The 25,716-nt window shown below is 41.3% G+C and overlaps 1 protein-coding gene and 1 pseudogene across 3 annotated transcripts in view; one reads left to right on the forward strand and one right to left on the reverse strand.

Moving 5' to 3' along the window:
- The window catches only part of RHOA (ras homolog family member A), a 51,839-nt gene that overhangs the window by 18,314 nt on the left and 7,809 nt on the right, over positions 1 to 25,716 (forward strand). For 2 of the 3 annotated variants that reach the window (XM_033413050.1, XM_004283940.3), the window contains one exon: positions 22,511 to 22,668. In XM_033413050.1, coding sequence (XP_033268941.1) covers positions 22,513 to 22,668 — 156 coding nt within the window. In that variant the 5' untranslated portion in view covers positions 22,511 to 22,512. Of the gene's footprint in view, positions 1 to 20,563; positions 20,649 to 22,510; positions 22,669 to 25,716 lie in introns of all 3 variants that reach the window. The other variant, XM_033413049.2, reaches the window with a different exon arrangement.
- LOC117198146 (NADH dehydrogenase [ubiquinone] 1 beta subcomplex subunit 8, mitochondrial-like) lies at positions 20,681 to 21,642 on the reverse strand (annotated as a pseudogene).

Genomic DNA, 25,716 nt, shown 5'->3' on the forward strand with positions numbered 1-25,716 from the left:
CAGGCTTAGTTGCCCTGCAGCATGTGGGATCTTAGTTCCACAACCAGGGATCAAACCTGCGTCCTCTGCATTGGAAGGCGGATTCTTAACCACTGGGCCACCAGGGAAGTCCTAGCACCTTATTTTTTTAAATTTAATCTATCTTGGAGATCATTCATTAACACAGATCTTTTTTCTTTTAATGGTTGCATAATGTGCCATTGTATGGATATTTAACCAGTCCTCAAAAGGGACACCTAGGTTGTTTCTAATCTTTTGTTACTATAATAATAAAACTATTGCTGAAGTGAGTGTTCTTGAACAGAAATATTTACATCCATATGAATATATTTATAGGATAAATGCTTGTAAATAGAATTGCTGGTTCAAACGATGTACGCATTTATTTATGTATGTATGTATGTATGTATGCCACACCCCGAGGCATGTAGGATCTTAGTTCCTTGACGAGGGATCGAACCTGTGCCCACTGCAGTGGAAGCACAGAGTCCTAACCACTGGACTGCCAGGGAATTCCCAATATATGCAGTTTAAATTCTAACGTTGTCAATAGCCCTTCAGAGAAGTTGCTCCCTACATTAATAGCGTGCTCTTTTTATGACTTAATCCCTTTAATACTCAGACACTGAAATTCTTCAGTCACACTGGTGCTTACAATCCATTGATCTTATTACCCTTTTACTAACCCCTCAATCTTCTTAAGTTCCCACTTTCCTCCTCAGTGTTCATAGTTCATCACTGTAATCACCCCCTTTTATATATTCTTAACTCTTTTCTCACTTCATCTTATCTGGCAAAAGGTCGGCCCTAGTTAAATCCAACTTTTTACTTATTCTACCCTGTAACTGATTGTCTGGAGAAGGAAAAAAGTATGCTGATTGGTCTCACTTGGAACTCATGACCCCTAACCTCAAAGGTGGCTCTTTCCTAAGTTAAGCAGTGCCCAGCAGTCCCACTAAGATTCCTTAGTCTATTTATTCTATTTTTAGGACAATATGGCAGTACCTCCTTCGATCAAACCTTCTGTTTCCCTTCCCCAGCTTCCCTGTCAACTGATGATCTCTCTTCTTAATTAACTGAGAAAATGGAAGCCATTAGAAGAGTCCACCACTACATCTGCTTACTCACCTACATTTGGCTGTTATGGTCTGCTTCCTCCTCTATTATCATGGAGTGGTCCTTTGGGAGTCCATAATTCACATCCAGGGTTAGCCCCCTCCACTTGTGTGCTAGATGCTAGTCCCCTCTAATCTCCTCAGAACTCTACTCTAGCAGTTTTCCCCTCCCCTGCATCAATTCTACATTCAGTCCATTGGCTAGACCTTAATACCCCACCTAGCTGCCACAGAGGTGGGGGATGTAGTCTTTATTATTGGCAGCCATTTGACCAGGAAGGGAAATGATTGATCTGAGGCAGGCAGTGAGGAGTCTCTGCCACACTTCCCAGACTTTTTTTAAATTAAAAGAAACTTTCTGGTAACAGTTTTATTGGGATGTAATTCACATACCATACAGTCCACTCATTAAAAGTGTATAACTTGGGACTGGATAATAGATGAGAGTGCCTTCTAGAATTTATCTTTAAATGACCTGATATTTGCTGTAATGTTTTCCAGAAAAATCTATACCATGAAATTATGGATATGTCTTCTTTGGCAGATCCTTGTAGCATGCAGAAAACCAGAACATTGAATAAGAATCCTGTGTCTACCAAATAGCTGTGGGAGAATTGTTTAGAATGGTCCTGTCTGGTAGACTTTCTGTGATGGTGGACATGTTCTATATCTGCTTATCGAATACAATGGTCATATGTGGCTGTTGAGCATTTGAAATGTGGCCAGTGTGATCAAAGAAGTGAAATTTTGAATTTGAATTAATTAAAATATTAAAAAATTAGTCACATGTGATTTGTGGCTACCATATTGGGCATTGAAACTGTAACAGTACCAGCTTTGGCAGTAAACACAACCCAGACATGCTATCTCTTGTGATCATGCTTCAAGCAATGACTGCATCCCTGAATATATTTTTTCATTATTTTTATATTCCAACTGATAACTATTGTTGAAGTCTTTGGCTTCCTTCCTGCTTATGCGTAATTTAGGTGTGAGTGACATCTTAAGTGTGTTGAGGAGAGCTTCACAAGTGCCTTTCAAAGGTGGATTGAAGTCAAATTTTTACTTCTGTATGTAGCAGCCAGTGGTAAATTACACAGTGGCTTTCGTTCATTCATTCAGCAAACACATGTGGAGAGCCTACTGGTGTCTGGCACTACATGCTTGGCATTGGTGATGTAAAAATGAATAGAACTGTCCCTGCCTTAAGTTAGCTTTCAGTCGGTAGAGGGAGTCTTGTTTAAATAGGAATGATAAATAGGTATAAGGATATTTATAAAGGAGGTTGTGTGGGGAAGGAAAAGGAAATGGAAGAGGAGATCAGGAAACAAGTAACTTCGTCATCTTGAAAGGTAAATATTTGGTAGATAGAGAAGAGGTGGGGAGGCTTCTTGGGCAGAAGGAAAGTGTATATAGGACCAAAATATGCTTTTACTTTTTACAAAATTGTATTGTGGTACAGATGTTAATGGAATAGATCTAGAGTGAATTGGACCGTTTACCTGGAGACAACTCTTAATTTCAGAGAAGATTGTTGGAAAACATTGCTTCTGCAGTGCAGTCCTTAAAACCTAGGTGTCTGCTTGTGGGTGGCCTCATGATCCAGGCTTAAATTTCTGAACTTCGATCCTTGAGCTGATTTTTCTATCCTACACCCTTCTTAACTAATTCTAGGTGAAGTTGTTTGTTATATTAACTTAATTGCTTAGTAAAGCCAACTTTGTAGGCAGTTATGTAGTTATTAATGGTTGGTGTATAAACATGTAGTAGGTGTTTGCTATATTGTCATTGAAATGTCTCATGAATCCTGCAGATACCTTAGTTTAAGCATCTTTCTACTTGCCTTCCAGATAAACTGTAATTAAGCTATGTTTCTTAAAATCCCAGATCACAATGGTATTTGCAACAACTTGCTAGCTGCACTTGTCACTCTGGGCTCTTTGAAGAACTGTTAGGTGACCCTTTCGCTGTTTTTCATTAAGTAAAATTTTCACTTGATTCCCATTTTTCCCTTTGATTATCTCTTCTTTCATATTAATAACCATGACTTCTTTTACTTATTCCTGAGTTTTATTTAGTTTCTCTAATGCCACCATTAAAATTTGTAAATTTTCCTTGGAATCCTGGGCCTAGGACAGGCCATAAATTTTGTTTGATCTATATTTTTCGTTACATGTTGCCTTTTCCAAAGTGAAACAGATATCATTTCCTAAATCCTGACATGGGCTGTCAGGCTGATTGCCTTTGACAGCCAGCCTGTGGCCACTATAGGCATAATACAGGCACCAGCCAGCAAAAGAAGGGAAACCTCCTTTTCTTTTGTAAAACTGATTTGTTCTCTCTTCTAAATCAGTGTGAAGACTTGGGTCTACTAGTCACTTTTTTTTTTTTTAGTTAAAATACACATAATGTAAAATTTACCATCTTAGCCATTTTTAAGTGTACAGTTCAGGGTTATTAAATACATTCACATCAGGATTTCCCTGGTGGCTTAGTGGTTAGGGTTCCGGGCTTTCACTGCTGCTACCCAGGTTCAGTCTCCAGTCGGAGAACTGAGATCTTGCAAGCCGCACGTGGCACAGCCAAAAAAAAAATTCACATTGTTGTGCAACCATCACCACCATCTATTCCCATAATTATTTTCATCTTGTAAATCTGAAACTCTGTACCCATTGAACATTAATCCACCATTGTTCCCTCGTCCCAGCCCCTGGCAAACACCATTCCCCTTTCTATTTTTATGATTTGACTACTCTAAAACATAAGTGGAATCATACAGTATTTGTCTTTTTGTGACTTGCTTATTTCAGTTGGCATAATGTCCTCAAGATTCATCCATGTTGTAACACATTGCAGAATTTCCTTCCTTTTTAAAGCTGAATAATTTTTTGTATGTATATAACACATTTTTCTTATCCACTCCTTGGTTGATGGACACTTGGGTTGCTTTCATGTTTTAGCTATTGTGAATAATGCTGCTATGAATGTGGATGTACAAATATCTCTTCAAGATCCTGCTTTCAGGGCTTCCCTGGTGGCGCAGTGGTTGAGAGTCCGCCTGCCGGTGCAGGGGACACGGGTTCGTGCCCCGGTCCGGGATGATCCCACATGCCGCGGAGTGGCTGGGCCTGTGAGCCATGGCTGCTGAGCCTGCGCGTCCGGAGCCTGTGCTCCGCAACGGGAGAGGCCACAACAGTGAGAGACCCGCGTACCGCAAAAAAAAAAAAAAAAGATCCTGCTTTCAATTCTTTGGAGCAGGGGTCCCCAAACCCTGGGCCGTGGACCATTAGGAACACGCCGCAGCCTGTTAGGAACAGCAGGAAGTGAGTGACGGGCAAGAGACCGAAGCTTCATCTGTCACTCCCCATCACTCGCATTACCACCTGAATTATTTCCCACCCCTGCTCCGTGGAAAAATTGTCTTCCACAAAACTGGTCCCTCATGTCAAAAAGGTTGGGGACTGCTGCTTTGGAGTATATGCCCAGAAGTGGAATGCTGGGTTATATGGTAATTCTATTTTTAATCTTTTGCGGAGCCTCTATACTGTTTTCCATAGTGGCTGTACCATTTTACATTCCTGTCAACACTTGCTGTTTTCTGGGTTTTGGGTTCAAGTGTTTTCTGGGTTTTGGGTTTTTTTTTTAATCTTAGCCATCTGAATAGGTGTGAGGTGGTATTTGTGATTTTGATTTGCATCATAATTTGTGATGTTGACTATCTTTTTCATGTGCTTATTGGCTGTTTGTATATTTTCCGTTGCCCAGTTTTGAATTGGATTGCTTCTTTTTTTGCTGTTGAGTTTTAGGAGTTCTCTATATATTCTGGATATTAATCCCATATCAGATAGGTGATTTGCAAATCTTTTCTTCTCAAAAGTGGATTGTCTTTTCACTTTCTTGATGGTGCCCTTTGAGACACAAAACTTTTTAATTTTGATAAGGTTCAATTTAAGTTTTCTTTCATTGACTTTGCTTGTGGTGTCATATCCAAGAAATCTTTGCTAAACCCAGTGACAGGAAGATTTTTCCTCAGTATTTTAAGGTTTTTATAGTTTTCCTCTTGTATCTATTTTGAGTTAACTTTGTTTATTGTATAAGGTCAGAGTCTAAACTTTTGCATGTGAATATCCAGTTTCCCCAGTACTGTTTATTGGAAAGACTGTCCTTTCCTCATAGAATGGTCTTGGCCCCTTGTCAAGAATCACTTGACCATATATGTGAAGGTTTATTTCTGTTCTCTGTCCTATTCCATTTGTCTATATGTCTGTGTTTATACTAGTACCACATTGCTTTTTGGTTTACTACTAGCTTTGTAGTGAGTTTTGAAATTAGGAAGTCCTCCAACTTAATTTTTCTTTTCCAAGATTGTTTTGGCTATTCTGGGTCCCTTGGATTTCCATATGAATTTTAGGAGCAGCTTCTTAATTTCTGGCAAAGAAGCTAGCTAGGATTTTGGTAAGGAATGCTTTGAATATATAGATCAATTTGAGGAGTATTGTCACCTTTACAATATTAAATCTTCTGATCCATGAACACAGATGTCTTTGCATTTATTTAGATCATCTTTCTTTTTTTGCACCCACCCCTCCCCAACTTCCTTTTTCTCCTTACTTGTACCTAGAACGTTAGGCATTTAAAGGTGAAGAAGCCTTGTCTCCCACCACTTTGTAGAAAATAAAAGGGAAATTGCCAGAAATAGCAAATACTTGAATAATGCCGTTATAGACTTTTTCCTTTATATGAACATGTTTAATTCTCATAACTGCCCTATGGGATCGCCTAGTATTCTCATTTTACAGATAAAGAAATTGAAGCACAGAAAGGCTAACTTGTCCAAGGTCACTCAGCTAACCAGTAAGGGGCAGAACAAGGCCCTGAACTAATAAACAATTGGTTCCAGAGTCCATATCCCTAAACACTCTACTCTCACCCTTCTCTCCCCTGCAAACATCAAGAAGCAATCCTGCAGGTTTTAGTGTCCTTTTCTCTTTTGCCTATCCAAGCAAATCTTGGTGACATTGTGAAACATTCAGTTAAGGGTCTTTTCTGGTGGTCCAGTGGTTAAGACTGTGCACTTGCAATGCAGGGGGCCCCGGGTTCAAACCCTGGTCAGTGAACTAGATCCCGCATGCCACAACTAAAAAGATCCCACATGCCGCAGCCACCCTGGTGCAGCCAGATAGATATTTTAGAAAGAAAGAAAGGAAGGGAAGGAAGGATGGATTCAATTAATATGTAACTTACGGTGATTGATTACTCTGAATTATTTCTCCTTAAGTGAGTTTTCCATATATTTGATCAAAAGTCCTGTGGTTGTAAAAATTATATTTCACGTTTTCCCTAGCTTTCTATCCTTTTATGATTTTTTTTGTACACATTCTTTTCAGAATGTCATTTACATACCAGGGGAAGAGAGCTGCCAGATTTGTTGAGTATGTTTGAGTTGCTGTGAAGTCATCGATTTGGTTCTAGTGTGTCTTAAGTCTGTTTACTCTCATGGAGGGGTTCAGATCATCATCTGTCAAGCAAGGGTAGTAGCTTTCTGAGTTTCAGGAAGCTGTGCTACAGTAAGACTTATAAGTGGTGGCCAGCTCTTTTCACACTTCTTTTTACAAGTCTTAATGATTCCCTCTGGTGACTACAGCCTATTTGCACTCTTGCCTGTCTTGCTTACCTGGTTGCACAGTGTGGGGGAGTGGTCTGTCCTTCAGACACTTTTCAACTGTTAGAGTGGCTGCTTCCTGCACTTGGGTAGGTACACTACAATGATGCATTAACATTCAGTTCTCTCCATTTCACACAGCAGTCTGGTGATTTCCTCATGTTTGTGTAACCATGATGTTGACTCACATTTGTCTGAATAGCTTCCTGAAGGCTTTCTGGAGCTGTTTGGCACCTAGAGTTTAGTGTACAACATTCTAGAGTCTTCCTAGATTAAATTGGATTGGAAATTAAAAATAACTCACTGAACCAAAAGCAAATATTGTAAGGCACTAATAATAGACTTAATTCCCTGTATTTTTAATCCTTTAGTCTTTAGTTTTCAATTAATGAAATAGTCCTATTAAGGTGACTATCTAGAACACTTCAGTGGTTCTCAAAGTGGTCCCTAGATTAGTGGTGTTAACATCACATGAGAACTTGATAGAAATGCAGATTCTCAGCCCCTACCACAGAACTACTGAATCAGAACTTCTGGGGGTGGGTCCATTAATCTGGGTTTAAACAAGCCCTCTCTCCAGGTGATTCTGATGCATGTTAAACTTTGAGAACCTCTTAATCAGTGTATGCACTATAGGGGTAAAATGAAGCACCCACCACCTACCAGGTACCCCAGAATAATTTTCAATGAGTCTTAAAATTTCTCTGAAATCTGTTTATCTGCTTCTTAGTGATTGATAGTCTAACCTACTCTGTTACTCTTTTGGCTTATGTTAAAAATCTCAATCTACATCTTAGTATGTTTCATAGGTATCTTATTTCCCCAGTAGGATTGAATTTCTTAGTTCAAGGTAATCCTTTTTCACAAAAGCAGCTTTCCAAAATGGCCAGTAAACACAGGAAACGGTGTTCAACACCGCTAGTCATCAGAGACATGCAAATTAAAGCCATAATGAGATATCACTACACACCCACCAACTTGACTAAAATTTAAAAAGTATCATTGAATGGGAAGCATTTACTGCTTGTGGGAGTATATAACTACTTTGCAAAACTGTTTAGTAGTATATACTAAAGCAAAACATTCTCTTAGGTATAAACCCACAAAATTGTTTAGTAAATAAGTATACCAAACATGTGCAAGATTTGTCATAAGTATTCCTAAAAGGCCCAAATAATCAGTCAAGAGCAGAATACGACACAGCTATGAAAGTAAACCAAGTGCTATTTGAAGCAACCTGGATGAATCTCTGAAAGATTGTTAAAATAAAGTAGCCCCAAACAAAGTTCAAGATCAGCAAAGAAATTTAAACCCAGGCAAAACCAATCCACAGTGAAAGAAATCAGACTAGTCCAGGAATGACTTAGGAGGAAGGGGACATGGGACCTTCTGGGATGCTGATGGTGTTGTTTCTTGATCTTGGTGGTAGTTACATGGATGTGCTCACTTCGTGAAATACCTTTAAAAAATTTTTTTTGTTGTTGTTAACCCCAAAAGATTAACTCCTGGGGTATTAATCAGTTCTTTTAACACTTCATTCCTTGTGCTTTGTATCATGGTTTTCTTTATTGCTTCCCTCTGACATCTTAAGACTTTTGAGATTTAGCCTTTGTTCTCTTTTCTTTGTAAAACCTCCCCCACCTTTTTTTTTTTTTTTTTTTTAACATACACAGTGAAGTTGAGAGTGATTGAGGAATAATCAAGGAAGGTTCATCTCTCATGGAGTAATCGTCTACTACGTGTTTATTTGGGTTTTATAGGCTCTTTTAAAATGCAAATGTAGCTGAAAGAGTTGAGCCTATCATTTACACTTTCTATATTTTTACTGGACTCTATTGGTTTTCCTCACACCTACCTGAGAGCATGACTCAAGGAATTGAAATTTGTATTAGAAGAATTGATTTGGAGAAGAAGGGGCACTTTTAGGAAAGCCAGAATAGGTGCTGGCTTGTTGTTTGCTTTCATTCCATCTAAGAAAATGCCTTTTCCCTTTTGCAAATGGGGTCTCACTTCATTATTAGAAAATAAAATTTTTAGAATTAAGAATAAGGCAGTGGGGGGCTTCCCTGGTGGTGCAGTGGTTGAGAGTCCACCTGCCGATGCAGGGGATGTGGGTTCGTGCCCCGGTCTGGGAAGATCCCACATGCCGCGGAGCGGCTGGGCCCGTGAGCCATGGCCGCTGAGCCTGCGCGTCCGGAGCCTGTGCTCCGCGACGGGAGAGGCCACAACAGTGAGAGGCCTGCGTACCACACACACACACACACACACACAAAAAAGAATAAGGCAGTGGTTTATATTCAGGGTTCAGCATTACTCCATTTGTGTCATCATGAGGAAATGTCCTTATATAGATGATTTGGTAAGGCAAAAGAACTCTGGAATAGCCTTAAGTTGTCTGGGTAAACCTAGGTTAAATAAAGTTTTAGCAGAACAGTATAAGAATTGGGGGCAGCACTCAGAAGCTTACAAATCAGCTCATAGTGGCTGGAAATAATCATTTTGGAAGACAGCCTCCACCATTAATAATACTGGGACAGACAGGGTTGGGAGAACATAACTTTGAGACTAGATAGGAACGTGAGCCACAAACTAAAGCTCTCTATATCTCAGAACTGCTTTGCCTGTGTTGAGATCAGAGTTCTTCGGCTTACTGTGAGGGCTTGAGCAGAATGCATCTGCCAGAGATAGTACTGGGCATCACTTCAGATCTGCTGCTACCATATCTGGGCTCTCATTGGGAGCTTGAAAAATTCTAGCTTGTGGCTTGAGTAAGCTGATTATCTTGCTGGTACTTTGATGACTGCCTAAGGAATTTTTTAGAAAAAAAGTTGGAATGCTAGATCCTGGGCTAGATGTCCTTTGCAGTAAGACCTTCTACTTTATTTTGGGAGAACTCATATAGATTGTGTCCTGAAATGAATTTCAAGAAAGCCTTTTTTCTGCTTAAAGGCTACCAATAATATTAAATGATTGTTGCCAAATTAGTCTCCCAGTACCCTTCAACAGCTTTTGGCTTGTGTAGATGGAGATGGTTTAAGTTGCATGTTTTCTCTTTATAAGTAGATTCTTCCAGAGACCTTAACCTGGGCCAAGTATAGGTCTCACCTCTTTAGAGCAATGTAAATCACTCTGTAAGACACATGGAGGTGAAGCTTCTTAGTTAGACTTGGGTCCCTAATGTTTTGAGGTTAAAGATACAGTAACAGAATTTTGTTAGGTGAGTAATTTCATTTGAAAGAAATTTGGCTTAGTTACCAAAGCAAGCAGAGTTTGGGTTAAATAAAGTTTCAAATTTTATATCTGAATCAAGTCAACTTTTAATTTTGTGAATCTGTCATTTAAGACCCAAAGAGCTCTGCCTTTTTTTTTTTTTTTTTTTTTTGTGGTACGCGGGCCTCTCACTGTTGTGACCTCTCCCGTTGCGGAGCACAGGCTCCGGACGCGCAGGCTCAGCGGCCATGGCTCACGGGCCCAGCCGCTCCGCGGCATGTGGGATCTTCCCAGACCGGGGCACGAACCCGTGTCCCCTGCATCGGCAGGCGGACTCCCAACCACTGCGCCACCAGGGAAACCCCAGAGCTCTGCTTTTATTGCTTTATAATCCCCAGGTTCCCACAGCCCCCTCCTGGAGTTCAATTAATTTGCTAGAGTGACTCACAGAACTCAGGAAAATATTTAACTTTCTAGATTACCGGTTTCTTATAAAAGAAACAGCCAGATGCATAGGGCAAGGTATGTGGGAAGGGGCACAGAGAGCTCTTCGGGTGTGTCATTCTCACAACACCAACCTGGAAGCTCTCTGAACCCTTTTGGGTTTGGGAGGGGCTTCATTATGCAGGTATGATTGATTAAATCACCAGCCAATGGCGATTAATTCGACCTCCAGCCCCTCTTTCCTGTTTGGGGGTGGGGGTAGACTGAAAGTTCCAACCCTCTAATCACATGGTTGGTTCCCCTGGCAACCAGTCCCCATCCTTGGGGATTTTCCAAAAGTCACCTCATTAACTTAAACTCAGGTATGGTTGAAAAGAGCTTGTTATGAATAGCAAGACACTCTTCACCCTGATTACACTGGAGCTATATGAGGCCAAAAGACCAAATATTATAACAAATAACTCTCCATTGCACATATCGCTTAGGAAATTACTAAGGTTTTAGGAGCTGTGTGCCAGGAGCTGGGATGAAGACCAAATAAGAAATATATGTATATTTCTTATTATAAATATATATCATAATATCACAGTTATATACAAAAATGGTTAAAATGGCAAATTTTGTTATATATTATCACAACTTCTAAAAATAATGCAGTATGCCAAAAACCATTGAATTGTATACCTCTTTTCCCAGCTTTATTGAGATATAATTGACATATAGTATTGTGTAAGTATGTACAAAGTGTTAGATACACTTATATTGCAAAGTGATTACCACCAAAGCATCACATCACAAAATTACCATTTCTTTTTTTTGTAGTGAGAACATTTAAGATTTACTTCCTTAGCAACTTTCAAGTATATGATACAGTATCATTAACTATAATCATTATGCTTTACTGAGATCCCCAGAATTGTATACTTTAAATGGATAAATTGTATAGTATGTAAATTATATTTCTTTTTTTTAATATTTATTTATTTATTTGGCTGCATCGCGTCTTTAGTTGTGGCATGTGGGATCTTCTGTTGTGGTGTGTGGGCTCTAGAGCACACAGGCTTAGTTGCCCCACACAGCATGTGGGATCTTAGTTCCCCAACCAGGGCTCGAACCCACATCCCCTACATTGGAAGGCAGATTCTTTTTTAAATTAATTTATTTATTTAAAAAAATTTTGGGGGACTTCCCTGGTGGCACGGTGGTTGAGAGTCTGCCTGCCGATGCAAGGGACACGGGTTTGTGCCCCGGTCCGGGAAGATCCCACATGCCGCTGGGCCCGTGAGCCATGGCCGCTGAGCCTGCGCATCCGGAGCCTGTGCTCCGCAACGGGAGAGGCCACAACAGTGAGAGGCCTGCATACCGCAAAAAAAAAAAAAAAAAAATTTGGCTGCGTTGGGTCTTCATTGCTGTGCATGGGCTTTGTCTAGTTGCTGCGAGTGGGGGCTACTCTTCGTTGCGGTACATCGGCTTCTCGTTGTGGTAGCTTCTCTTGTTGCAGAGCACAGGCTCTAGGTGCACGGGCTTCAGTAGCTGTGGCTCACGGGCTCAGTTGTTGTGGCACACGGGCTTAGTTGCTCCACAGCATGTGGGATCTTCGGGACCAGGGCTCGAACCTGTGTCCCCTGCATTGGTAGGTGGATTCTTAACCACTGGGCCACCAGGGAAGTCCTATGAATTATACTTCAATTGAAATATTTTTTAAGAAAGCTTCTATATGTGTGTGTATATATCCACTGTATAATATATAACACGCTGTAGAATAACGTTTTTTCGTATGTGTCATGTTCCCCCATCCCCTTTCCCCCTGACCAATTGGACATCATATGCCTTTCATTGTGTGTCATTTGGCACAGGGCTTCCGTGACATGTTTGCTTAGTAGACCTGGCCTATTTTATCTGTTTACTGGCAGAAATTTAGGCTAATGGAGTTTGGTTGATTTGTAGGGCTCTTTGGCAATGAGTAAATCCTTTGTTTTCTATCCCAATTGCACAAGTTACATTTCAGCATCCTCTCTAAAATTGGAAGTTTTAGAACTGTGTACCTTATATGCTAGAACAGTTTTTCAGTTTGAAAATATATTTTAATAACATACTGGCCTTATACTCAGTAAAATATAGTAACTCTAAGCTTCTTTTCTCATTAGTAAAATGAATGATAATTAAACCTGCCTTTGGAGGAGTTCAGGATCAAATCAGTTCCTATCAAATGTGTGACAGGTACATTGTGATATACCAGTGTAAGTTGTCATGGTGGCTGATCAAGGTCCACGCAGTTTAAGATCTGTTGTAGTATAGCATATTTTAAAACTTATGACACCATTTGTATCGTTAACGAGAGAACCAGAGAATGATTAGCACAGTGTGTTTTTTGAAGTTGTATGTCAGGTAATAGGGTGAGGCAGAAATGGAGTTGAGAGCCACAAGTAGCCTGTGATTAGCAGTAGGCATCACTATCAGATGTGGCAGTGAAGTGTATCAGTAGTGGTTGTCCTCCAAAAACCCAAGCCTCTGATGGGGCCGGTGAGGTGTATGCCTCGGAAAGTGCTTCATCATCAATGCCAGCAGAAGAATCACCCTTGAAAGGGGCATTGCTCCAAGTACTTGTGACTATGTCCACCAGGATTTGCACATCATAAAAAAGTTGTTCTTGCCTTCTTCCCTCCCCTCTGCCCTCAGTGCTGTTCAGGGAGGATGTTTATGTCCAGACAGCCCTTATTTCCTCTTATGGAAGGAAGGTGGTAGTTTCCAGAAGGGTGACCTCTTGCCATTCACTCCCAGCACTGCTTCTTAGCAGCAGGGCCAGTCCTGTACTGAGTTTCAACCTTTGATAAGTTTTGAGTCTTTGAACAAATAAAACAAAAGTTCCTGCTTTCTAATAGAAACCTTTAAATAGCGATTAGTAATTCTTTATTGTATTTTGTGCTTTAACCACTAGATCATTGAATGCCAGCCGCAGACAGCCACCCATGTGGCCTTGTTGAGTTCACCCTAATGCTGTAGCTTAAAGCATTCTGGACACAGAGTTAGAAGGTCTTTCTGACTTTTTTGGTGTGGTTGTCAGTAACTTTGTGAATGAGACTATACCAGGAAGACTGTGGGGCTTTCATGTTGCCTGTAGAATAGTAACTGACATCAGAGCAAGGCAACAGGGGAGTTCCCTGGCAGTCCAGTGGTTAGGACTTAGCGCTGTCACTGCCAGAGCCCTGGGTTCAATCCCTGGTCGGGGAACTAAGATCCTGCAAGCTGTGCGGCGCGGCCAAAAAACCCCAAAAGTAAAGCAACAGGGGCAAGGTAGGCTCCATCCACATCTAAGTCAGCGCACCTTAATTTGTCATTGTTGTGATTGATTTTGAGAGGTTGCAACAGCCACTGATAACGCCATTGTTCCCATCCTGGGAATTTTCTTGGCCTTGAAAATCAGGGGGCAGGGCTGGGCCCAGTATACTTGGCACACTGTCCACCTGTGAAGAGTAGTTACTAAGAGCATGTATCTTTGCTGTGGTGCTACCTGGCTTTCTAACAGCATTTTACAGGGATGTTTTCAGATGTGTGAAGGATCCAATTGCAATACAGTGATGGTAGGAAGTATGTACTTAAAATTGGGGACTTTTGAAAGGCAGATAGCAAACATTATATATGGTATATCAGACCGGAGGGGAAGCTGCAATGTTGAGACTCCAAAAACATCCGTGGTAAGTCAGGCAGAAGTAGCTTCAGTTGATATACTTTGGTAGTCTGTTTTTCAAAGGAATGTCATTGAAATTCTCTACTGAGTACAGCACATGTCCAGCTCCAGTTAGTATTACACACTAAGTCTTTTTCAGTATTTTAGTGCTTGACCTGTGGTAGTTTGAGTGGAATTTCAGTTTTCTGAGACTATAGGTTTTTCATCAGTATTTTGGGGAAACATACCCCTTCTTTAGACTTTATTGCTCTGTACATGGATCCCATTCAGTGTATCCTTGCCACATTAATGCAGCTGGGAATACAGTTCCAAGGGATAGGCCAAGCCAGAAGCATAGTCCCTGTCCTGGAGGAACTTAAACCTCAGGAATGGATATGAGTCAAGCACAGAGAAATAAACTGCCACATCTCTCACATAGGGTAGGATGCCTGGTAAAAGTGGCTGAACTGATATGTATAAGAACCAAGAGCAGTCCAAAGCCCCAGTTTTAAGCAGCATCTCATTTTTGGGAGTGGAAGCCGTAGGACCAGAAATAGGCTTTGAAACAGAAGGTGGTAGTTGAGATGGACAGGTGAGTTGTTCTTTTCTGGGGAAAGGGAAACATTTTTCAAAGAAGGCATTGCTTTGAGCTGAGGTGGAGGAATTTTACAAGGCCAGTTAACAGAACCAGGTGTATAAGGAATGGAGAGAAGTTGTGAAGATAAAATAGGTTTTGCTGTTAGAATTTCAGAGGGTCGTAGAGGTTAAGGCTGATGGGTCTTGACCTGATTGTGGCATTGACCTTCTAAAGGCCTTTGAGCAAAGACTGATGGACTGAAGCCCAGGCATAGGAATGGAGGATTTGGCTGCAACAGGCAAGATAGAAGGGAAGTGAGGAAACCAGTTGGATTTTTGCTTTTTTTTCCAGGTAGAGAGTACTGAGGACTTGAACTGAAAACGATGACTGTAGGAATGCGAGGGGAAGTGTTAGTGGTGGAAGTGAGACCCGTGAAGGGGTAGAATTCTCCAGAACTTGACAGTAGTCATACTGTGAAGAACAAAGGAAGTAAAAGAGTCTTTTAACCTCAGGGTTTCTACCGTGAGTTGAGTGTGTTAGGAGTGTAATTTTGTTTTTGTCACCAAGATTGGGGGAACTGGGAAGAGACTTGACAGAAGTTGGGATGATGTCTTGGAGACGTTGAATTTGATATGCAAGCAGAGCACAGAGGTCAGGTGTGTCTGGAGTTTGAGAACATGGACTGGGTCAGAGATAGAGATTTGAGAATCATGTGCATAAAAGTAGTATTTGAAGAACTGAAACCCCCAGAGATAGGTAGAGTATTAGGAGAGTGAGGGAAAAAAACAATCTTGAAGGGAGTCGTTAGGTGTGGAGGCTGTAGCTAGGGAGACGGAAGACTTAAGAGATCAGCACATCAGCATATTTTGTCAAGGAGGTCCAAGGATAGGAAGGTATGGTGGTAAAAAAAAAAAATATCAAGGAGAATGAGGACTGGATTTTGTGAAGGTAGGTCATTAGTGACTTTTGAGAAAGTTTCAGTAGAAGTTTGGGCAGAATGCAGATGGGAAGAATTTAAGCAAGTGAGTAGGTATGAAGCAAGCAGAAATTTGTACCTTTTCTTTGAAACAGATCAGAGAGAGGAAGGTTACTAGAGGAAAGCACGGATGTGGAGATTTCTTGTTTTAGAATAGGGCACCCTGCACTTTATTGTAGACTGAAAGAAGGAGCCAGTAGACAGGAGAGATGAAAGTGATGTGGGATACCACAGGTGGCAATAGTGTATGAATTGAAAGGTGCTAGAGGACCTAAGGTTAGGCCTGGGCAGGAGAGAGACCCTAGTAGTAGTAACTGCTCTTCACTGAGTGCCTTTCATAATGCCAGACCTTGTAAGAGATGGCAGAGATTCCACATACCTCCTCTAAAGGGGTGCTGCACTGGAGGGCTGTGGTGTGGGCTCCTGAGAGTCGCTGAGCTCTCTGCTCTTGTGACTGCTGAGTACCAAGTGTACCAAGGGATTACATGGGACACTGCATGTAGCCTCTCAGTTGCTTTTCTTGGACACCCATTTCTATTTACATATGGATGGGAAATATATTGCAATATTGGTTGTCTTGTTTTCTTTGTTAACAGTAACTGCTTAATGTAATTTGCTGATATTTGGTTCACAGCCAGAACACATTGTTTTTTGAGATCTGAGGAAAGGCTGATTTTGTGATGCAGAGAACATAAACTCTGAGTGGGTACTTTTTGTGCCCTTTTAGCACCATGAGAGAGCTCCTTTCGACTTGAGTGAGGGTAGCACAGTAACTTATGCTGAAGGTTTTGAACTGAGGAAAAATATAAAGAACTTTTAAAAGAAATATACAGTCACTTGCATACTATTACAGGTAACTTAAATAGATATAGTTGACTGTTACTGGAAAAATAAACCTCTACTCAAAGCTCTTAAGAATTATATCTGAAACAATTCAGACTAGAAATAGAAAATGATACATCTGGCAGATAGACTGAAGAGAGCTCAGTGTGATTTCCTTTCTCAAGCTGGCAAGCCATGTACTTTAAAAGATATTGGATTATAACAAAGTGGAAAGGAAAGATACTAGAGTAAAAAAATTCCTGGGTCATTTCAGGAAAAATTAGTGAGTTTCATTTTCTGATGTTTGTACTTTTCACATCTGATCAACAACTCTGGTTGTATCGCCAGACTCCTAGCATCCCAGAAATTACCTTGCAATTGTAGGCTTTCATTTTCATTTTATCCCATAATCACTTGTGATTTCTGTCTTTGTCATCAGTAGAAGCTGAATGGTTTTATACTTTTCCTGGGCAAAATGTTCCCCAGGGAAAATTTTCAAGAGCCTTTTTGATTGCTCCCTGTTTTTTTTTTTTTTTTTTTTTTTTTTTTTTTTTGCGGTACGCGGGCCTCTGACTGTTGTGGCCTCTCCCATTGCGGAGCACAGGCTCCGGATGCGCAGGCTTAGCGGCCATGGCTCACGGGCCTAGCAGCTCCGCGGCATGTGGTATCTTCCCGGACCAGGGCACGAACCCGTGTCCCCTGCATTGGCAGGCAGACTCTCAACCACTGCACCACCAGGGAAGCCCGCTCCCTGGCATTTTCACTTTGTGTGTCCTTAACCACATTAGATTTAGAGGAATTATTTCTTGAGAATTGAGTGCTTTCTAGGAAGGATGCTATTCAAAGATAGCAGCCTTTTTTTGAACCAGGGAAGTTCCTGATGCATTTTGTTTGCATCCTGGAAAGTCCTGGTTCCTTGACTTTGGGCATAAACCAGTATACCAAGTTAGGCCTGAGATGGGTAAAGTATATAAAGTCTTGGCATGAATTTGAGAGCATGAGAAAAAGTAGAAAATGGTTTGTGAATCCTTTCAAGATGTTAGCAGTCAGACTGAATATAGAGGAAGGACTTTTAAAGAGGTAAATTCATGGGCTTCCCTGGTGGCGCAGTGGTTGAGAGTCCGCCTGCCGATGCAGGGGACACGGGTTCGTGCCCCAGTCCGGGAGGATCCCACGTGCCGCGGAGCGGCTGGGCCCATGAGCCATGGCCGCTGAGCCTGCACATCCGGAGCCTGTGCTCCGCAACGGGAGAGGCCACAACAGTGAGAGGCCCGCGTACCGCAAAAAAAAAAAAAAATTAGTTTCTAATGTTTCCTTCATGTACCCCAATGGATTGTCTCATCCACTCCAGTTTGAGAAACATTCCCTTCAGACAACATGATTTTGTCAGTGAGTATGTATTGTTGAGAATTAGTTTGACTATAGGTAATGGGGACCTGAAAAATACTACCTTAAACAAGATAGTTATTTTTCCTTCACATAAAAGAAGTGTGGAAGTAGGCAGTTGGGCTGAGATGGTGGCTCTCAAGGTATCTGGGACCTAGGCTCCTTCTACCCTTTATTCCTCCAACTCTAGGGTGTGGCACTCATCTTCATATTCTAGGACGACTTTTTCTAAACAGCCCGGACTCCAGATTTAAGCAGCAGGAAGGAGGAAGAGGGTGAGAAGGGCATGAGACTTCAACTTTAAGGAAGACTTCCTGGAAGTCCCACAAAATACTGATTACATCTCAGGGGCTAGAACTACAAAGTGAACTACATGGCCATACCTAATATAAGGGAAGCTAAGAAATATAGTCTTTTAGCTGGGCAACAAAGTGCACAACTAAAAATTGGAGTGCTGTTCTAAGAGGTAATAGTGGGAATTGGGGTTGACCACTAGTCTGTGCCAAATGGAGGGAGTCTTTATGCTTTTCTTTTCTTTTTTATTAACAGCTTTATTGAATATCCACATACCTTACAATTCACCCATTTAAAGTGTACAGTTCATTTGTATATAGAATATTCATAGAGTTGTGCAATCATCTGAGAATGATTTTGGAAAAATTTCATCACCCTATAAAGAAACCCCTCTATTCCCTTGGTAGTCATTCCCTATTCCTCCAACTCCCTTCCCCTGGCAATCACCAGTCTACTTTCTATCTCTGCATTTGCCCATTCTGGACATTTCAAATAAATGGAATTACACAGTATGTGGTTCTTTTTAGCTAGCTTCTTTCACAAATTGTAATGTTTTTAAGGTTCATCCATGTTGTAGCATGTACTAGTATTCCCCACACACACACTTTATTGCTGAATAATATTCCATTGTGTAGATAAATCACATTTTATCCATTCATCAGTTGTTAGACATTTGGTTTGTTTCTGCTTTTTGATGATGATGAATAATGCTGCTGTGAACATTCATGTAAAGTTTTTGTGTGGACACGTTTCCATTTCTCTTAGAGTAGAATTGCTGGGTCATAGATCGAGTCGGATCCTTTGCCCATTTTTTTAAATTAATTAATTAATTTATTTCTGCGTTGGGTCTTTGTTGCTGCGTGCAGGCTTTATCTAGTTGCATCAAGCTGCTCTTCGTTGTGGTGCGTGGGCTTCTCGTTGCAGTCGCTTCTCTTGTTCCGGAGCACGGGCTCTAGGCACGCGGGTTTCAGTAGTTGTGATGTGCGGGCTTAGTTGCTCTGAGGCACGTGGAATCTTCCAGGACCAGGGCTTGAACCCGTGTACCCTGCATTGGCAGGCGGATTCTTAACCATTGTGCCACCAGGAAAGTCCCCTTTGCCCATTTTTAAATTGGATTATTTGTCTAGCTATTATTGAGTTGTAGGAGTTCTTTATATATTCTGGGTCTAAATCAACCTTGACTGCAACGAGAGACTCTGAGCCAGACTACCAACCTAAGCTGCTTTTTTTGTTGTTCAGTTGTAACAGTTTTTTATGTATTCTAGATACAAGTCCCTTATCAGATATGTTATTTGCAAACATTGCTCCTATTCTGTGGGTTGTCTTCTCATTTTCTTGATGCTCTCTCTTTAACCACAAAAGTTTTAAAAATTTTTATGAAGTCCAGTTTATCTTTTTTCTTTGGTTCCTGGTGATGGATATATTTGTGAATATACTATCCACAGTATATTGTGATAAATATATTATTCACAATAACCAAAAGGTGGAAGCAACCCAAGTGTCAGCAGATGAATGAATAAGATGTGGTATATACATATTGATACAATGGAATATTATTCAGTCTTAAAGGAAATTCTGACACATGCTACAAAGTGAAGAAACCTCAAAGACATTATGTTTAGTGAAATAAGCCAGTCACAAAAGGACAAATGCTGTATGATTCCACTTACAAGAGGTAGCTATAGTAGTAAAATTCATAGAGGCAGAAAGTAGAATGGTGGTTGCCAGAGGGGAGGTAGGGGAAATGGGGAGTTATTGTTTAATGAATATAGAACTTAGATTTTGGAAGGTGAAAAAAGGTCTGGAAATGGATGGTGGTGATGGTTGCACAATAGTGTTGAATGTGAGTAATGCCACCAAAGTTATTACTTAAGATTTGTTTAAGTGGTAGATTTTATGTATATTTTACTGCGTTTTTTTTTTTCTTTCTTTTTTTTCTCTGCATTGGGTCTTGCTGCACGTGGGCTTTTCTGATTGAGGTGAGCGGGGACTACTCTTCGTTGCGGTGCGTGGGCTTCTCATTGCGGTGGCTTCTCTTTGCTGCAGAGCACAGGTGGGCTCTAGGCGCGTGGGCTGCAGTAGCTGTGGCACACCGGCTCAGTAGTTGTGGCTCGCGGGCTCTAGAGTGCAGGCTCAGTGGTTGTGGCACACAGGCTTACTTGCCCTGCGGCATGTGGGATCTTCCCGGACCAGGGCTTGAACCCTTGTACCCCGCACTGGCAGGCAGGTTCTTAACCACTGCACCACCAGGGAAGCCCTACTACGTTTTTTGTTTTTGTTGGCTGGTTAATTAAAAAATGTCTTTTGTAGTTTTAGCTCTTACATTTGGGTCTGTAATCCATCTTGAGTTAATTTTTTATATGATGTGAGGTAGAGTTCTAATTTCCTTCTTTTGTATATATCTATTCAGTTGTCTCAGCACCATTTGTTGAAAAGGCTGTTTTTCCTCTATTGGATTGTCTTGGCATCCTCGTTGAAAATGGTTTGACCCTAAGGTGAGGGATTATTTCTGGATTCTCACTTCTACTCTATTGATCTATGCATGTCTTTTTTTTTTTTTTTTTTTTTTTTTACCACAGCACTAAGTTTTATTAGGGATTTCATTAAGGTAAAATCTCTAGGATTAAAGGAGTCAGTTAGGGGGCGCACAAAGCCCACGAAGCCTCCTCAGATGTCATAGTGAAACACTAGCTCAGGTTCTTTGTTGGGATTGCCACCTCGTTCCAGATACAGATTGTTGTAAGGATACTGCTTTGGCCCCACAGGCTGGTAAGTGGGGTAAGTCTCCCTTACCCAAAACATGAACAGCATGAAGGCCACGAAGCCGAAGAGGTGCTTACACATAAGATTGCAAGAAACAGGAGTGGGGGACATGTCCACACCGTTCCTGATATACATGTCTAGGTCCCAGTGCATCGGTTCACCCCAGTTCAACCACAGGTCTGGGTGGTCCCAGTCATACCATGGGTCCCTCTCCTGCTGTGAGTGGTCAGGGAGCTTCAGGTAATCACCATACCTGTCCGTGCACCCATTGGCACCACGTTTCAGGCTGCCCTTTGCAGCCATCGGACTCCCAGGACCCCCGCCCTGGCTGCTGCCATCTTCACCTTCCTGTTTCATCCCGCATATGCACAAAGACCTATACGTCTGTCTTTATGACAGTGCAACACTGTCTTGATTACTGTACCTTTATAGTAAGTTTTGAAATCAGGAAGTGTAAGTCCTGCAACTTTGCTCTTCATTTTTATGATTGTTTTGGCCATTCTGGGTCCATTGAATTTCCATGTGCATTTTCTGATCAGTTGTCAATTTCTGCAAAGAAGCCAGCTGGGATTTTGATAGGGATTGTGTTGAATCTGTAGATTAACTTGGAGGATATTGCCATTTAACAATATTGTCTTTTAGTCCATAAACATGAACGTCTTTCCATTTATTTAGATCTTTAGTTTCTCTCAACATTGTTTTTTTAAGTTTTCAAGAGTATGTTTTGTACTTCTTTTGTTAAATTTATTCCTATCTTGTTCTTTTTGATGCTGTTGTAAGTGAAATTGTTTTCTTAATTTCATTTTCAGTTTGTTCATTGCTAGAGAATAGAAATACAATTGATTTTTGTATGTTGACCTTGTATCCTGCAACCTTGCTGAATTTATTAGTTCTAATAGTTTTTTAGTGGATTCCTTAGGATTTCCCATATGTAAGATTATGTCATCTGCAAATTAAGATAATTTTACTTCTTTTCCAATCTGGATGTCTTTTATGTTGCCTTTTGCATAATTGCTAGAACCTCCTTAGAAGTGGCAAGAGTAGACTTTCTTGTCTTGTTCCTGATCTTGGGGAAAGCTTTCAATGTGTTCACCATTAAGTATAATGTTAGTTATGGGTTTTTTGTTTAAAGAATTATGTTGCATTCTTTTTTAAAAAAATATTTATTTTTGGCTGTGTTGGGTCTTCGTTTCTGTGTGAGGGCTTTCTCTAGTTGGGGCAAGCGGGGGCCACTCTTCATCGCGGTGCGCAGGCCTCTCACTATCGTGGCCTCTCATCGTGGAGCACAGGCCCAGTAGTTGTGGCTTATGGGCCTAGTTGCTCTGCGGCATGTGGGATCCTCCCAGACCAGGGCTGGAACCCGTGTCCCCCGCATTAGCAGGCAGATTCTCAACCACTGCGCCACCAGGGAAGCCCCCTAGTTATGGATTTTTGGTATGACTTTTTGGTGCCAAGTGGAAAGGTATACTAGCATTTTATATTTTGGTGTGCTACTAGAGGCTTGTGCTCCATGGTCAGAAAAGTGTGTGTCATAGACTGAAACTATTACAGCTTCTTGTGCATTCTAGATAACGCTTTTGTCTTGTGTTTTCAGCAATGGCTGCCATCCGGAAGAAACTGGTGATTGTTGGAGATGGAGCCTGTGGCAAGACTTGCTTGCTCATTGTCTTTAGCAAGGACCAGTTCCCAGAGGTGTATGTACCTACAGTGTTTGAGAACTATGTGGCAGATATTGAAGTGGACGGAAAGCAGGTGAGTATACTTTTCATAACAACTGGTACTATTTTGCATGTTAGGCTATTCATAGAGCCTGGAGAGAATTAGGCCTTTTTGTCTCTTCAGTACACTATATAACAATAACAAAAATGTTAGAAGGAGAAATCCATTCTCATCCTGCCTTTTAGCTCAATTTTGTTCATTTTTAACTGTTACCCTCTAGACTTTGTCCACATTCATATGTATTTCACAGGGGGAAGCCTTAGAATATGTGTTCTTTCCAGCTTTATTTATGTTTGAAATTTAGTTTGTTGCCAAATGGATCATACTAAAATGAACCTCTTTGCATGGATGGACTTTTTTTTCTGTCATAGTATTTCATTAAGTGCTGAAGTTTGAGATTACTAGGTCAACGGGTCCTTATTGATTATGCTTCTAAAGGGTTGTACTGATCTATACCACCAGCAGTGTCAAACAACATTGTCACATTTAATTTTTTTTCATGTTTTTTTACTTTGACATAAACAGGCTGCTACATTTGCTTCAATTACCTGTCACTGGTGGTGAGGACAGTGTTTCCTCCTGTCTGCCCTGAAAGCCCACCAGCAAGACTGGGGCAAAGCTCTTCTGGAATTAGATTTTTTTTTCCCTCTTCTGCTCCCTTTTGTTGTCAAAATAATATTTTATCCAGATTCCTATACATCTTTTGAAGAGGAATGAAATTCTCATTGCAAATGGGTTAGCTGAAAAGAAAACTAGAACAAGGGGCTCTTTTCCAACACACTCAGTCCTCTTAAGGCATTCAGTCACATGTCTCATGCTGCTAGCACCTAATTTATTGGCTTCCGCAATTCTGTCTCCTTTCTTCCTTCTCATATTCTTGCTTTACCTGTTATCCCTTTCTGTCCCAGTATTACCTAGCCTCATTTTGTGGGACTGTGTAATGGAAAGCACATTAGGCCAGCTGCTTAGAATTCTAGAGTCCCTCATAGGGTATCTTGATACTTCTATGACCATGAGTAAGCTGCCTAATCTTTGAGCTACTTTCATTTGTAAAGTGGTTTAAGCTATTTTACAGTTGACATTGGGGGTCTGTGAAGTGACTGAAGGTATTTGGAAGCACCAAAGCACTTGACAGGTTGGTCTGAACAAGAGCATACTCAGAACCGTCTTTTATAGTTTATCCAGTTGCCGTGTGGGCCACAATGATTGCTCTCATGCCATTAGGAACCCCAAGGCACCCTTCTTGTCAAGAATGGATGAAAAAAACACATGAATTCCAGCGTAACAGAACTTTGTCTGGGTCCTACCTTGCAGGTGGCCCATCAGTACTGTGTTGCCAATTCAACTTTCAGTCAGTTCTCTGCATGATGCTTGAATACAGGGTTTCTGTGGGCCTGATAGGAAGATTGGTTTTGTGTAGAGACAGGGCCCAATTGTGACAAGCTGGGTGAAAATGTGCTGAGATCTTTGGGCCTGCTGTCACATAACAGCCCTCTCATCTAATTTAGATTGATTGCCATGCATACACAGAAAGACCCAGTGGCTTGAGGAAAACAGGATTAGGTTGGTATTTTCATAGCACATTTCTCAAAAGCCTACTTGAATGTATATTGCTGGTTTTATCTTGTCATTCAGAGAATGACAGCTGTTGGTTGCTATGTGTCTGTGACCATCATTTGGGAGAGTTTTTTCCACCTGTGGCAGTATATATGTTTTGGGGATAGTAATGACTCTTCTGTTGTCTTTGAAACATCATCTGTGCCTTGGTGTCTTGGAATGACCAGGATCTTACCTTTAAGAAATTTAGGGACTTTGGGACTTCCTTGGTGATCCAGTGGTTAAGACTCCATGCTCCCAGTGCAGGGGGCCCAGGTTTCATCCCTAGTCTGGGAACTAGATCCCGCATGCCACAACTAAAAGATCCTACGTGCCACAACTAAAAGATCCCACGTGCCCCAACAAAGATCTTGCACATTGGCAACAAAGATTCCATGTGCCACGACTAAGACCCAGAACAGCCAAATAAACAAACGAATAAATAACTTTTTAAGAAATAAAAAGAAATGTAGGGACTTACAAACCTTGAGACCTGGTGCAGCCGAATAAATAAATAAATATTTTTTAAAAAGGAACTTGGACTTATAAACCTTGAGGAATGATCTATGAGTATGTTTCTTGCTCTGCCAACCTTGAACGTGCCTGACGCTGGCAAAATAGGGGAGCCCTTCACCCAGGGAGAGAAACCCTGAAAGAAAGGTACTTGATCTGGAAGAGGGTATCACAGTCTAGCTACCTACCTTAGAGCAAGTCGGTAGCCCCAGAGTGGGAGAGGGCACCTCCTGCAAATATTCTCATAAAAGTATGTACTAACAGAGCCTAGGGAACCATCCAAAATTCTAGGTGATCATGGTCCAAGAAATAGACCTACCAAAAATAGAAAGGCCCATTCTGACATGAGACAGTCCTGACACCCTGAAATCATTTATCAGGAGACAATCAGAGTTGGCTGTTGTGTCTGACTGAATACCCATGAGGTGTGGAGGAGCCAGAGGAGTGGGATTTGGCAGAGAATGAATGCGCTGTACCATCCTGAGATCAGACCAGCTGTGAGGATTGGGCATCAGTATGTTACAGATTCCTATACCAAGCTGATGGTATGTGTGTGTGACAGAGGCGCAATGGGACATGTGGAAGTTGTGAGTGACATATCCTGAGACAGAGGTTCAAGGTGGAAGAGATAATTAGCCATCAACTTTAAGGTAGGAATAATATTTAGAAACTCTGAAATATGGGCTCTGAAAGTGTTAGGAATAGAAGGCTATCCTAGGCATTGGAGGGAGAACTCCTTGAGCCCCAAAGGGCTCCTGAGCAAAGGGTGTTAAAAATCCACTGTGACTGTAAGAAGTGGTGACAGGGCTGACTGCAGTGCTGGACAGTGTGGAAGCGGGGCTACGTCCAGAGCCCAGACATCAGCTTGCCCTCCTACCACTGGAAAGTGAGTAGGTTCCCAGGTGTGAAAGGAGTACCCTCCTACCTATGTGATGCTTTCATTCAGCCATTCATACATTTTTTTGAGCAGTA

This window comes from Orcinus orca, chromosome 10, assembly GCF_937001465.1.
Source record: "Orcinus orca chromosome 10, mOrcOrc1.1, whole genome shotgun sequence".
In the NCBI taxonomy this organism is placed as follows: Eukaryota; Metazoa; Chordata; class Mammalia; order Artiodactyla; family Delphinidae; genus Orcinus; species Orcinus orca.